The 16,547-nt window shown below is 36.0% G+C and overlaps 1 protein-coding gene across 1 annotated transcript in view; it reads right to left on the reverse strand.

Annotated features, from left to right (window-relative positions):
* The window catches only part of CWC27 (CWC27 spliceosome associated cyclophilin), a 233,671-nt gene that overhangs the window by 66,919 nt on the left and 150,205 nt on the right, over positions 1-16,547 (reverse strand). Inside the window, exon 12 of the mRNA XM_082621632.1 lies at positions 579-688. Within this exon, the coding sequence (XP_082477758.1) occupies positions 579-688 (110 nt within the window). The remainder of the gene's footprint in view (positions 1-578; positions 689-16,547) is intronic.

The raw sequence follows: 16,547 nt of genomic DNA on the forward strand, positions 1-16,547 counted from the left end.
TTGATGAGCTTGCTTCCTGTCTCTTTTTTATTCTTGATTTCTGACAATCCTCTTATATTACTACTTAAAGATTCAGGAATGACTTTCAGTAAGCAGACTTTCGTGGTATTATTTATGGTAGAAGTCAACTAGCGGACAAAGTGCCTTATTTACAGGCACTGTACAATTTCAAGTGGAGCTGCCTAGGCAGCAGGTGAGATGCTGATCCAGAAGAGACACCTTCATCATTTATAATTCCCTCATCTCATAATATTCACTTAGTCAAAGGTTCTACCTGAGTATCTGGTAATATGTGGTTTTACTACGTGCCTTCCTGTGTTTAATAAGGGAGTACAAGGTTGAAACCTGAAAGTTTTAGGCTTTATGCCTTTATGTCAGGAAAGAACTCTGTCATCTGGATCTTTGCTTAAGTGGCCAAGGTCCTTATCACTTCACCCCTATATTAATATATCCTTAATATATCCATTTTTAAGAGGTGATGTTTCCCCTTGTGTATAATCAAATTAGGCTCCATTAACAACACTTGAAGACAATTAAAAGGCAATGAACTGTATATGGATTTTGGTTTGTGAAGTTACCTGGTCTTCACGGGAAGTTCCCTTCTTTGCCTGCTGCTTCCTCAAAGCTTCATACTTTTGCTTTTCTCGTCTGTATTCTGCAACAGCACCATCTGGAGCAGCCTCCTCCTCTGAGGAATAATAGAATAGTCTTAGGATAAATAGTAAAAAGGCTCTATGGAAGCTCCACAATGATTACCTAGATTAGAAAGTGATTGATGTTAATTTATCAACCAATTTTATAAACATCTTTATTATATATTGTACTATTGTAGTTGTTCTCAACTGTATTCATTTGACTATAAAATCTATCTCACTTTTTTTCTTCAGTTAATTTTTGTTTTATTTTTTATTTTATATTGGAGTATAGTTGATTAACAATGTTGTGTTAGTTTCAGGTGTACAGCAGAGTGACTCAGTTATACATATACATGTATCTATTCTTTTTCAAATTCTTTTCCCATTTAGGTTGTTACATAATATTGACCAGAGTTCCCGGTGCTGTACAGTAGGTCCTTGTTGGTTATCCATTTTAAATACAGCAGTGTGTACATGTCAATCCCCAACTCCCTAACTATCCCTCCCCCTAACCCTTCCCCCTGTCTATCTCACTTTTAAAATAAGTAAGGTATTCCTAAAGTTCAGCAATACCATTTTACATTATTCTCTTGCCTTACAAGATATAATCTTTCAATACTGGTTGATTTTCCAATTACCTGCCACTTTTGCTCCCCAGTTAAAATAATAACAACAACAAACAATTTCAATTTAATGGCATCATAAAATATAAATATATCTAACAAAAAATCAGTTAGGACAGTTACCTAGAGCAGATAGAAATAATTTTTGCTAAATTAGAAATTAGAAAAAAAAATCTATGGATTTGATCCTGCAATAATTCCATACAAACAAAGATTAACTAACATCTGGGTTCACAGAATACAGGTTTGCCTCAGAAGAAAAAGTACTAACATTTTACAGTATGTTACATTTATATATATTAATGAAAATTTGTGACTTAAGGAAAAAAAAACCCAAAAACCTATCTCTTCTCATCTTTGGCTGGCAAACCAAGATGAGCCAGCTGAAATCAAGAATACCAGTAATCTTTCTATTCAGGCCTTGGTTTGTTGCTTGCCTCTTTGTTACCTAGTTTGAGGAAAATAATTAATGTGTAATGTATTAATGATCAGCCATTTTGTTCAAGAGATTGTTTGGTTAAAAAAATGTGTGAACTAAGAAACAAGTAGTCTTTTTATGTTTACCTAATATGATTTTGATGTGGGTCAAAGGGTACAAAGATTCAATTATGTGGGATAGAAAAGTCTGGAGATCTAATGTACAGCATGGTAACTACAGTTAATAATACTGTATTGTATAATTAAAATTTGCTAAGAAAGTTGATCACCACACATACACACACACACAAACTGTAACTCTGTAAGGTGATGGATATGTTAATTAGCTAGACTGTGGTAATCATTTAACAATGGTTTCTCTAGTTCTTAGTCTTCTGAGATTTTTAATTGTCTGGCTTTAGGATGTCTTTCCTCTCCTCCTGTTTTTATTTCTAGCCAAAATGAATAGGCAAACAGCTTGAGAATAGCTGTGAAATCAGCTGACCTTTCATTATATACATCTGTGATACCAAGATTAAGCCTGCTAAGGTTCCATCTGGACTGCATGGAAACTATAACCCAAACACTTCTACATGGTACACAGAGTCAAACGCAATGATATCTGCTGCACAAACTCAACTGTGTGAAAAATATGGTCAACTCTTCTATTTCCTAACTGGGTATATCATATCAGTATAAACTACTTCTGTTTATAGTGTGATCAAATGTTCACAGCACATTCATTTTTCATGTTTTTATTTCTCAACACTATACTCTGAGTAATTTCCTTAGCTCTATATTTCAGTTCACTAATTCTCTGTTTAGTTGTATCTAATCAGTTTTTAAGATATAAACTGAGTCATTGATTTTAATAATCATAGCTTAAAATTCTAGACACTTGTTATGTTTTATCTTTCAGATTATTCTTGGGGATCCTTCTATTATGTCTCCTGACTCTCTCCCCAAAGTGGTTATTTCCCCATGTGTTTTCTAATTTTTGACTGTGCATGTACCTACAGCTAGAGCTACATCTTCATCATGCTCCATAGGAATCCTTGGCACCCAGGATTATGTAAGGAGTCCTACAGAGAGCTTTTGCATTTGTTTCTGCCAGGAAATTAAGGGGTTTCATTAGTGCACAGCCATTTTTTCCCCAAGTTAATTTCCTGGCTTAGGGTTCCTGTACCATATAGGCAGTGTACATTCAGACTTTATAGCTGTGCCTTGTAGAGTTTTAGAGTTTTGATTTTTTTTATGATAGACTTTTTTTTTTTTCCTCCCACATAGAGCTCTGAAAAATGACATGCTTCTTTGTGGCCTTCCTGACCAGGTGGACATTTTTTTTAGTTCCTTCCTCTCTTGATCCAAGACTATATCTCTGTCCAAGTGTGAGATTAAAACCTCAGCTTCTAGCTATCAGAGCCTACATCTGGTTCCAATATCCCCCTGGGCAACTATAGTGTCAACTTGCCCACTTAATGCTCTGGTTATGCCTCACCTTTGTTTCTGGTATGTAGGAATTTTCCTTTCTTTCTTACCTTCTCTCTCCCTCCACTCCCTTTCACTTTCCCTCACCCTGCCAGCCCCCTCTCTGTCTCTTTCAAGCTTGGGTAAGTATTTAAATTGGGCTGGATCATATTTTATCCAGAATTTCTATATATTTGTAGAAGGAGAAAGTTCTGTCTTAACTCAGTCCATGTTGCCAGAACAGGAAGTAGCACATTCATTTCTCATGTACTTGAATGCCCCTGAATAAACAAAAATTGAATAAGTGACTAGACGATTTTAGTCACATAAAACTAGCTAATAAAATATAAAAGGAGTTTGAAAAAAATCAGTTTAGTACAGAGTGCTCTACTTATGCTTTTCTTAAAAATCTCAATATATGCTGGATGATAATTTATAAATAATGACACAGTATGAAAACTATTTGTTATTAACTGAAATTTCTATAAAATATATGCTAAATAAATAGGAATGAAGAATGGAGGGGAAAAGAACATTTAGTAAAAACCTACTATCTGTTAGGTACCATGCTAAGGTTCTTTGACTATCCATGAAGAAAGTATCTATAAACATATTTTACAAATTAGGAAACAGGATAAGACCACAATTAGAATATACGAAAGCTGGAACTTGAAGCCAGGTCTCTAGGATACTAAAATCCCACACTGTGCCCTACTGTCTTCAATTAAAACTTCAGTTCAGAAAATAAAATTTAGTAAGTGCTGCCCACATGCCTGACACTCTAGGAATGCTATGAACGATATCTAAAGCATACATGATGCAGGCTTTTCATTCTAGAAAGTAATCTAAAGAGTAAAATAAACATAATATATGTAAAATAGTTAAGAAATCAAGCCATTGATTGTAAGTATTATGTTGCTGATTCTTGGGTAGAATATTAGCCAACTAGAGAGGAGTTAAAGCTTACCCATGTTATAGTGTTAGAATAAAAAAAATTTAATATCTTAGTGACCTCTGAGATAATATTAGGAAATATATATACAAAGGTTTGGTGACAAGAATGTCCAACAACACTATAACCATCAATTTACTACTAGAGCATCAGTTTGCTAGAGCACTAGAACTTAGCTAGTGTCCCATGTGGATTAGCAGCAGAACTTGGGCTAAAACTTATGTTCTGACTCCTAGTTTTGGTGACAATCTGTAATAAGACTAAAGGTTCAATACTGCACTTTTCCCCCTGCGTGTTATAAAGAATGTCTCTAACTGTTCCCTAAGAACTAGTCAGAAACATAATCTTTGCTCCACTTGAATCTCTTCATTACAAAACCTTTTTGTTCTGAGCATAAAGAAGTGATGACTACTCAATTATTGGTTACTTAGCTAATGAACCAATGGTATCCATCTATTACAAACCTCATTTTATAGATAAAAGGGCTTATACCCTCTACTGTCTCAGTACCAGAGCTCAAGGAGCTAAAAGCTTCAAGTAGCTGCACGTTCATTCATTTTTATAAAAAGTTTAGTAAGTGATTATTATGTGTCAGAAACTGTTAATAAAGCTACTTATAAATGATTTTAAATAGATCTAGATCCACTATTTCAAGGAAATTTTTGAAAAATTCCCATAATAAATAAAAACTTTTATATAAATAAAGGTAAATGTTATTTACTAGTGGTAACAGTAAACAACATTTGAAAACAAAAGGGACAGACTTTAGTGTATACAGAAAAATACCAAAGCTACTGACATCTCATCATGCTTATTCAAAGTATGATTAAAACAAAGTATGTTTTAATCAAATTTTATACATACCAGATCTTAAATTAATTCTAGGAAAAGTACCAGACTTGAAAATAGCTAGCATGATAGCTAACATTTCAAGTACTCACTGTGTGCCAGATACTAGTACCTTGAATTACTTGTTTAATCCTCATAACCAACAACCCTATGAGGAAGTCATATTATTAACCCCATTTTGCTGATAAGGTAACTAGGGCAGTAAGAGGTTAGATAACTTATCTCAGGGATTATAAACATGAGAATAAGAAACCATGCAGTCTAGCTCTAAAGTACAGCCTATTTAACCAGCTTGCTTATTTCTTCTTCATGTCTGAAACACAAGAAAACTTAGAAGAAAATATTCCAATCTGACATAAAAAGGCATCAGGTCACCATACTGGATGTGTCCTGATGAAATAAAGTCCTACCAAAAAAAGGTCCTGAATTCCTCCCAGACCATAATAAATGAGAACTGCAGTCTGCCAAACAGTGGGTTAATGAAAATAATTTCCTAGAAAGAGTTCTTTATGGCTTTTCTTTTTTTTTTTTTTTTTTTTTTGCTGTACGCGGGCCTCTCACTGCTGTGGCCTCTCCCGTTGCGGAGCACAGGCTCCGGACACACAGGCTCCGCGGCCATGGCTCGCGGGCCCAGCCGCTGCGCGGCATGTGGGATCTTCCGGGATAGGGGCACGAACCCGTGTCCCCTGCATCGGCAGGTGGACTCTCAACCACTGCGCCACCAGGGAAGCCCTATGGCTTTTCTTGATTCTCCATAATTAATCATATATTGTCCTCATTTGAGTTTTTAAACACTTTGTAGATGCTAACTTCGTTATATCAGAACTGCCTCTTTGTACTGCCCCCCTTGGCTATAAACTCAAATGGCAGGGACAGTGCCCTGTTTGTGGACTAGTATATTCCTTGCATATAGTATGTACTCAATAAATAGTAGCTGAATGGACAAATGAACAGAGTGATCATTTTTAGATCTTAAATTACAACAGTGTGCATGGTTGCCTTATAGCTCTTGCTGGATAGAATGGCTCCTTGAGGGTCTTGTAGGGGGTTAGATCCCCTAGTGTACAAATACTTTTTCTGTAGATAGCTGCCTAATTAAGTTGAGTTGTAAGGAATTAGATGATTTCTGACACTTATTAAATAGAGGTGAGAGGAGTAAAAGTCAACTTGAAGGCAATTATCCCTGATTAAGCCCTTGAGCAGTGAGCTTTCTGAGTAGAATCCCTGTAAGAGCTGCAGCCATTCATTGCAGCCATTGAATGAATGTAGCCATTTATTGAGGCTTCATCTCCTTGAGGAGCTACTGGGGAGAAACTACATATCCTCCACCCCAGTCAAAATGCCTGTTTTTTGGTTTGTTTTAGTAAGAAAATCCATTATAGAAATGATAACAGTGGGAATATTCTGTGACATTAAAATGAGAGCCTACATATAATATATTCATAGCTATAATCCATAATATTTATTGAGTGAACCTGTACTAATTTTGTTTTGAAGATAATTGGAAGTGTTTAGATGATATCTTAAAAAGGTGAATAAGAAGAAAACTGTTTTCTCTATCCAGTGAAACTGCTCAAATAAAAACTAACTCACAATAAAGAAATTATATAATGGAGGTATCTTTGTGCACATTTATGAAGAGTAGGTAGAAGTTTAGGCAAAGACTGGGCTAAAAGTTTAATTTTTTCTGTACTATGAACGAAAGTAAGAAATCTGCAATTTATTAATTTCATTTAACCTATTTTTATTTTCAGCATATTTTTAATTCTACAAATCAAACAATGCTGGCTCCATCTGGTGGTCAAAATAAGCCTCTGTAGCTTCATGAAAATTAGTCAAAAGTGGTTAAATAATTTAGGAACTACATGAAATAATATACTTGAACATTGAGGTATGCTTCAGCACCAAACGTTAAGTGGAATTGTCTACATTTACACAAATTTTTAATTTTTCTTTGTTGTTCATCCTAGCCTCATTTCTTCATGTTATTTTGGAGCTTAAAATAATTCTCAAAAGAAAGTAATATGGAATATTTTCCTCTGTGTTTTTCTATTAGCTGATTTGAGAACTCTGAAGGTAACACGTTATAAAACAGTTAAATTTATCCACATTTTCAGACTGTATTCCATTTTGGAATATAAACTATTAAAATACTGATTTTCAGTTGTATTTTCCATTAGGCACTTCCAGGAGGGCTGCTAGTGAACATATGATAGTTCATATCTAGGGGGGTCTAAATATTCATATTCTATTGGCTATTTAATCTTAAGTTTTAAATTTAGTACAAAAGGAATATGTCCAGAATCACAAGACAAAAATATTAATACTAAGAAGTTCTTAGAGGGTAATAACTTGCTCATTTTACAGATGAGAAAACTGAGGCTCAGCGAGGTTAAATGATTATGCCAAGCTGGGAATATCAGAAACCAGATTTTTTGATAACCCAATGTTGTTTCCTCTCTATATACACTGCTATGTGTACTTTCTCTTTGTAGTACATAATCACTGCAGATATATGTCATTACAATCTAACAATCACTTTGAAATTCTATACAGTTGTCCCTCAGTATCTGTGGGGAATTGGTTCCAGGACCCCCAATGCCCGTACTGAAATCCAAGGATGCTCAAGTTCCTTATATTTGCATATAACCTATGTACATCCTCCCATATCCTTTAAATCAACTCTAGATTACTCATAATACCTAATACAATGTAAATGCTACGTAAATAGTTGCTGGTGTGCAGCAAATTCAAGTTTTGCTTTCTGGAACTTTCTGGAATTTTTTTCTTCCCAGAATATGGTCTACCCAAGGTTGGCTGAATCTGTGGATGGGGAACCCATGGATATGGAGGGCTGACTGTACATTTACAGTACAGTGTGACCATTTATAAAATGGCATGAATATCCAATATAGGTGTAGTTCTCTAATTAGAAGTTTTCTTAATTTTTACTTTTGTTACTTTCCCTTAAGATATTAGTAACTAAAAAAAATTGTTTTGAAAGCCCCACTCCTTTTCAAATACAAAATTTTGCCTCTTTTTTTAGAGTATTATATATTGCTTTGTTGAGTTTATAATTCAAATAGCAGTCATGTTGGTAATAATTTATAGTCATAACATCACATAAATTAATTACCACAAAGTATATATTACATTAAAAATCAACTCAAATAAAGTTAAGTGAACTTATCTAATGAATTAAGAGATAAGAGAACTTAGATTGGTAAAAACAGGTTCTGAACACTAAACATTAAATTGATTTAAATTAGGCTTAGTTGTCTTTTACTAATGAAGTTTTTAATTGTATAGACTCTCTGATAAGCTTTTTATCAGATGTTTCTCCATTCTTATTAATAATGAGCACAAGAAACAATTACAATATATAAATAGTTACTGAGGGACATCAATGGCTTCTCTTCTGGGGGCTCCAGCTTCCCACCTGTTGGCTGTAGTCTGTGCTCCTGTTCACTTTTACCTCATTCCCCCTCACATGGACTTTAGGACTAGCACAAGGTTGATTGATGTTGCCCCCAGGCCCCTCAACAGAGCACGCTTTGTATTTCTCCATATGGTGTGACCCACAATTCTTGTAGTTTGATGGCCATTTTGACAACATCCCTAGGTTGCCCTGTCATTCTGGGTGTGGAACCTACAAATTATATACTCTATGTTGTAGCAATAAGAAGAAAGCCCCGAATTCTTCAAGATAAAAAGATTTCATGAAGCCAATCAAGGAGAACACTAAAGAAAGAATTGCTATCTAAAAATCACCTAAGGCTATGGTTAACCTAGCAAATTCAACACTGCAGAATATCATGCTTGCTAACAGTACTTAAAGGAGGGTTCTATTATTTTGTAGTAAACTCATGAGGTACTTTTCTTCAAGTAATTATGAGAGTTTCCAAACTGGTTCAAAATAGTCCTTAAATACTTGCATGTGTGGTATGTCAGAGTATTTTTCCTGTTCTCTATGTGACTGAGGAAACTGAAGCAATAAAGTGGCTTCTAAAATACAAGTACAACCACTACTACCAGCACCATCACCAGTTTTTAAGACCTAGCATGTCTGAGATACAATACTAGGAACTCTCTGCCTGCTTTCTCACTTAATGTTGTAACAACAGAAGGAGTATTATTGTCTCCATTTTATGCATGAGGAAACAGAGGTTCAGAGATGTTAAGTGTCTTGCCCAGGGTTGTATGGCTAATAAATGATAGAGCAAGGAATTGAAATCAGGGCTGTCAGACTTCAAAGCCCATGCTTTTTCTACCCTATTATACTGCAGACAGTTATGGAGGGGGGCAGTGTTATGTATGAGAGTGAGGGAAACAAAGGCAGTTCTGATGTTGAGGACCTTATAGGCTGGAAAGTGGATAAGACGTACTCTTTAACTGTGTAGTGGTACAAATGACATATGAGAGGTCCTGATAAAGTACTTACAAAATTTATGCAGAGGAGGAAGAGGGAAAGTTGGGTGGAGGAAGTGGCAGTATAACTGGGCCTTAAAGGAGAAATAAGATTTAGCCGCAGCAGGTAGAAGAGACAACATAACCAAAGCATGAAAGCAACATAGTGCAGGATACACACGAGGAAGAGGAAAAATGTTTTGTGAAAATGAAGAATGGGTAAATAAAATGGGGAATAAGGAAAATAAGATAAAAATCTGATCATGTAAGTAATCTGAACTTCATTAGGGGAAGCAAGGAGTGAAATGGAGCAGGGCCCTATGGTCTGCATGACCGTGTCTGCAGCCTGCCTTTTGTCTGTGGAAGAACTTTAGCCAAAGAATACGTTTAATCAGAGAAGTGAGAAAATGCAGAAGCAAAGAAAAGCAGTCAAACAGGACAAAACAATAATGGTTTAGTCAGTAAGCAAAGTCAAGGGCCTTTAGTTCCTTCTCAAGGGCCACAGATAATATTCTGAGCCATATCCTGTGAACTTGTGAGCTGTCTTACAGATACTGAAAGCCCCATCAGGTGGAAGAAGTTAACTACATGATGACCAGGCTGTAGCCATGACATAAGCTGTCACAATTCCAAGAATTTGCCTCAAAGAACTGGAAACAAACCGACCCTGGAACTGAAGACTAACTGTACCTCAAACAATCAAGATGACGCTGATCGGACCACCCATGACCAATTTCAAGATGCCTGTCAGAGCTGACTGTAGCCGCCTCCCTCAGCCTATAAGAGCTCTTGCCCAGAGGGAGTCGGCCTCTGACGGTGTTCCCTGCACCCCCCACCCCTGGTTGCCGGCATCTGAAATAAAGCAAACTTTCCTTTCCACCAACCTTGCTTTTTTATTGGCTTTTGAGCGGTGAACAACCGGACCCTACTTTCGGTTACAGGAGGAGCCACAATCTATACCTTGCGGGTCACAAGTGTTTGTGAGCCTTTTAGAAAATGAAATGAAGTGTGCTGAACCACCCTAGATTGTTATGTTGCTTGAACTCATTTCTAAGAATTTTTTTAAAGGGTGTTTTCTTATTATGGTACCAGCTTAAGTTAGTTAATAAAATTACAGTGCCAAGTTTCCTGACATCCATACTTCTCTTAATCAATGAAAACAATGCTTTTCCCAAGTTCAGTGACCAAGAGAGCAAAGGCAAGTGAGTAAGAGAGAGAGAGAGACAAAGAAACCGACTCCCCAAATCTTGTTGGAATTTCTCCCTAATTATTTTAGGAAGAAACTTTGAAAAATATCCTGGTAAAATAAATTTCCCATATCTATCAGAATATTCTAATTTAAATATGAAAATATGAGCCATTATTTGAAAGGATGATACTCAGTGTTTCTGGCTCTGTTCAGTATCTCAGATTTTTTTTTTTTTAACCTGCCTAGACTGTTCTATAATCTGGTTCAGATTTTACCCCTTCTTCCTCAACCCCCATCTTTAATGATATCTCTAACAAGCTACATCTTGAGATGAAGTGAGGGTAGAAAAAAAGTTAATCAAACTCTGCTTCATCTGAAGTTGACTGTGTCCAAATATGCCTTCTGGAATCTGGGGTTAGAGGGTGAGTTGGATGGGGGTCACCTTGCTCAATCTTAGTGGTAATGCTGTGAATTGCAGGCCAGTCCTCAATCTGCTGATTCTGGCTTCATGCTAACAGGTCATATTGCTTGTGGCTTATTTTATTTTATTTTTAAAGGAAACGATGCTTTGCAGTTTTATACAGTAGCGGAAAGAGTATTGGACCAAAGATCTGACTCCTCAAATCTACTGTTTAAGTTAGGGTGAGTACAAAATATCTTTAATACTTTGGTTTCTTTCTTTGCAAAATGGACAAAATAATACTTGTTTAATCTACTTCTCAGGACTGTTACAGAACTAAATGTAATGAGGCATGTGACAGGATTTTGTAAACTATTCATGTTATATAAGTAGGAGGTATTATTTGGCAGAGAATACAGGGCACCATATTTTATGTCTATAAGCTACTTATAGCTATGGTTCCCTTCAAATGATTAAATCTCATTTGAAGAAGCAAGGAGTAGACAATATTTTTCATTTTATTAACATACTTGTTTGAATAAAAATAGTTCTGTATATTAAATCTTTTCAAAGAACCAATAAAACATAATTGGAAGAAATGTGGAAAATCCTTTTGTGACGTGCATTATCAGAACAATTTGTATTTTTCCAAATTTGAACGTTCAAGGTAGCATTCTTATTATGAGCCTTACTTACAATTCTGAATTTGCTTAAGAATAAGCAGTATCTGCTGGCATGCTGGTAGGATGGAAAATGCTTTGCTACTCCTATCTTCTACCTGTAGCTAACACTTATACAAATAGTGCTTTCCATGTGCCAGTCATTTTAAATGATTTAGCAATAATACCTCATTTAAATACAATAAGGAAGTAGCTGCCACTAGAAAGACCAGGGCATTACACTTGGAAACCTATCCTTTTGGAAAAAACTGAAAACTAAAAAAAGTATGTGATGAGTGAATGTCAGTGAGCTGTCACTGAAAAGGGTGCCAAAGTTGGATCCAAGCTGTGAGTTTCTTGAGGGCAGGGACTTTTCTGCTTTATTTGCCATTTTGTGTCTAGAGCCTAAAATAGTGCCTATATGTTTTCTGGCATTTGATAAAATATTATTATAATGAATAAATTTTTTAAAAAAGGAAAGTGATATTTCAGAGGAAAGTGGATTCTTAAAGAAAGAAATTGAGAGTGGGAAATGGTAGTGTGTCAAAGCAGAGTAGGCTGAAAAACTATCCTTCTTTGTCTCAAACCATGAAGAGCTGTAATCATTAGGTGCTATCTTAGGCTTAATGTCTCTGAACATTTCTTATATGGTACCCACAGCCAAAAAATGATCAGGAAACAATCAAAATATAATACTCATCAAGGTGATTTATCAACTAAAGTTGAAGTATCTAAACTCTATGGTACAAAAACATATTTGCTGGATAAAAAAAAATGATTTAAAAAGTGCCTAAGTTTTCACATGGCATTAATTAATCCTTTAATGAAGAAGGATTATTTCAGTTTGTTTGTCTGATTAATTTCATAAACTGAAATCGTTACCAAAGCAATCTTACACTTTTTTCTTGGTGAAGTGGAAAATTTCTCACCCTCTTATTTTGGATTAGAACAGAATTACAGACACATTCTCACTGATTAATTTTTTAAAATCTTTGGCTTAGTCATAAAAGAAAGCCAGCACATTGCATGGACTGGGTTCAATATTTTTAGTTAGCAACTCTACATTCTGTTTCCAGCTTTGTCACTCACTGGAGTAAAGGCTTGAGTCGACCTCACAAATGCTTGGTCTCTATTTTCTTAGATGGTAAACTCAGTATTAATTACTACTGCCTTAAGAGTATATAATGTTGGACTTCTCTGTTGGCGCAGTGGTTAAGAATCCGCCTGCCAGTGCAGCGGACACGGGTTCGAGCCTTGGTCCGGGAGGATTCCACATGCTGCAGAACAACTAAGCCCATGCGTCACAACTACTGAGCCTGCGCTCTAGAGCCTGCGAGCCACAGCTACTTAAGCCCGCGCACCTAGAGCCCGTGCTCCGCAACAAGAGAAGCCACCGCAGTGAGAAGCCCATGTGCCGCAACGAAGAGTAGCCCCTGCTCACCACAACTAGAGAGAGAAAACCCGTGCACAGCAACGAAGACCCAACACGGCCGAAAATTAAATAAATAAATAAAAAGTATTTTTTTAAAAAGAGTATATAATGTAGTTAATTAATCACTGTGATATGCTGTTAAAATACACAGAATAATGAGTGTGAATAATAGAAAAATAAGCAAGCCAATCTTGAGAAATATTTCTGAGAAACTAAGTTGATTGGATTCTATCCCAATAGTCTGCCCAGAATCTTCACAAGATACCACAGACTAGCAAAGTCTTTGGCTGTAGCAGAATAAATATTACAACCATTTTCTCTTCAACCACAGCCAAACTAGTAAGAACAAACATAATTATTCTTCTACATTTGCTTCATATGCAACACAGCACAATATGAAGTAAAGTGTAAGGGACTTCTCCGTGGGTTTTATAGAAGGCAAAGTACAAAGGACTTATTTTTGATGTTGTTTTCCTATAGCAGACTCAGCCTATCTCCTTAAGTCACAGAAAATACTGCAACTAAGATGTTCAGAAATAAACCAGAAAAGAGTGGTAAATAGGAAATTAATGCTGCTAATTCTTGGTTGGGATTATTTGAAAAAAGTCCGAACTATAAGGTTGTTTCTAGAAAGTATCATAATATAGTGTCTAATATACACTGCCAAATAGTACACTTGACCCTTGAGCAATGTGGGCAGTTAGCAGTCCCAACACCCCAACTGTTCAAAATCCGAGTATAACTTTATAGCCGGTCCTCTGTATCCATGGTTCTACCTGCACAGATTCAACCAATCATAGATCGTGTAGAACTGTAGGATGCAGTTATTGAAAAAAATCCATGTATAAGTGGACCTGTGCAGTTCAAACTCTTGTTGTTCAAGGATCAACTGTAATAATAAAACTACAAACTTACATATTAGAATAAAATTTTTATTTAATATTCTTTCTTAGGTGTTCATATATATATATGTATATATATATACACATACACATATATACATATTTATACATATGTAAGAAAGAGAATATAGATATTCTTTCACTAAACCTTAAATTATTACAGTGAGGGAGAGGGTAAAAAATGACTGCATGAAAATTCCTTTCTATTCTATGTCCCAGACATACAACTTGCAAGACACGAAAAGGTGCCATACTTTCTCTTATTTCCATGCATTTGCATGCACTGTATCTTCTGTCTAGAACACCTTTATTCAGCTGACTCGCTCACCTGAACCAGTAGCCTCAAAAATCTGTAAAAGTGAGGTTTCTAGAATACAAATGACCCACTGAGAGGTGAGAAAAAAAAAAGTAAGAATCCTATTTATATTTTGTTGTTATCTTTTAAACTATTATTTTTTGTGTATGTTACATATAGTACATAATATACTCATTCAGTAGTACCTACATATGAGTCATGAACACATTTTAAAAATATATATTGGAAGTGTTCACAATTTATTTTACAACCAAAATGCCCATCAGTTGACAAGGAGATAAACAAAATGGGTATTACCATAAAATGGAATATTATTTAACCATAAAGAGGAACAAGATGTTTGATACATCCAACAACACAGATGAACCTTGAAAACATGGTGATAAGTGAAAGAAGCCAGTCACAAAAAGGCACATATTATATGATTCCATTCATATGAAATATCTTCAACAGGGAAGCCTATAGAGACAGAAAGTAGATTAGTGGTTGCCTAGGGCTGAGGGAGGGGAGGCTGAGGCTGTAGCAGGAGATAGTAAAGGGTACATCTTCATTTTGAGATGATGAAAATGTTCTAAAACTGTGGTGATGTTTGGAGAGATTTATGAATATACTAAAAACCACTGAATTGCACATGTTAAATGGGTGAATTGTATGGTATACGAACTATATCTCAATAAAACTGTTAAAAATAAAATAAACAAAAAACTTTATTCTACAGGTGTAATAAAGCATTTTTTTGGAGACTATCGGTCTCAATAACTGATGATCTTGCTCTTGGCTTAGTGTATCTGGAAAGCTATGTTGCCTTCTAGATTTAATTGCCTTTCCTTTGGTCCCTCAGACCATGAGAATATATACCATGCTGCACTGGTAACTGGTAATTTGTATCTTTCACCTGCTAAACTACAAAGCTTATATCCTCACTCCACATCACAGATTAAAATAATTTTCAGGTGGCTTAAGGAATTAAGAATAAAAACAAAATAATAGAATAACTATAGGAAGATATGGATGAATATTTAAACCATTTTGACCAGATACCTGGGGAGTTTCAAAAAATACTGACCCTGAGTCTCACTTCCTGAGCCTTGGAATTTCCAGGTGATTCTAATGTGCAGAAAAGTTTGAGAACCATTGATCTAGTGATGAAGGAGAGACCAGGAAAGGCATCTTAGAGAAATGATCTTAAATAACAACTTGAGTATGGAGGCAAAATCCATTACATATAAAAAGCATTCCAGGAAGAGGGAGCTGTGATACAGAGAGGCTGGGGTGGGAAATAGGTTGGTATGCAGAAAAATTTAGCCTGTATGGAGCACAGGATCCATAGTGAGAGATGACACTAGTGTGGCAGGCAAAGTTTAGTCCATGTAGGGCTTTGTATGGCAATGCAAAGGATTTTATCCTGTAGGAAATGAGATGCCGTTAAATAATTTCATGAAGGGGATTGACAAACGATGAAGTTTGTGTTTAAGAAAAGCCACACACAGAATGTATTGGCAGGATCTGAGACTAGCAACAGAGATCTGTTGGCAGCGTGTTGGCAGGTTGTTAAAATAGCCTAACAGAAAAAATTGTGGCTAAAATGGTCACGGTAGGACAAAAGGTGTGGACTAGAAACCTTAGTAAAAGAGGTGGAATTGGCAAGAGAAATGTACAAAGAACAGATTTATTTTGAGGATATGGCAATATTTTGAGATCTAAATCTAACTCTTTTCATTCAGAAAAATATGCAAACACTAATCCCTCATTGATACATGATAAATGATGTTTTCCTCTAAAAATACCTCCAGGTATCTAGATAATAAAACAGTTTCCGAAATAATTATCCCCGAGGTCATGGATTTCACATTCATTTAAAGAAATCTTAAATTTTTTATTTGCTAAGTAAAATAATAAATTTCCATGAGGTTATAATTTCTACATTTCCCAAATTTCTTACTTTCTTTTTTTTTTTTTTTCTTGCGGCATGCGGGCCTCTCACCGCTGCGGCCCCTCCCACCGCGGAGCACAGGCTCCGGAAGCGCAGGCCCAGCGGCCACGGCCCACGGGCCCAACCGCCCGCAGCATGCGGGATCCCCCCGACCGGGGCACGAACTCGCTTCCCCCGCATCGGCAGGCGGACTCCCAACCACTGCGCCACCAGGGAAGCCCCCAAAATTTCTTAAAAGAAAAATCAAATCTCAAAAAGAAACAAAAAATACCCACTAAGTAAAATTAAAGCTGTTTTGTAAGGTACCATAAGCTCTAAAGTGAGATTTCAAAAGTCTTCCCAACAGTAGGTCCATGACCAAATTAA

Source organism: Mesoplodon mirus (assembly GCF_964341445.2).
Source record: "Mesoplodon mirus genome assembly, chromosome: 5".
NCBI lineage: Eukaryota > Metazoa > Chordata > Mammalia > Artiodactyla > Ziphiidae > Mesoplodon > Mesoplodon mirus.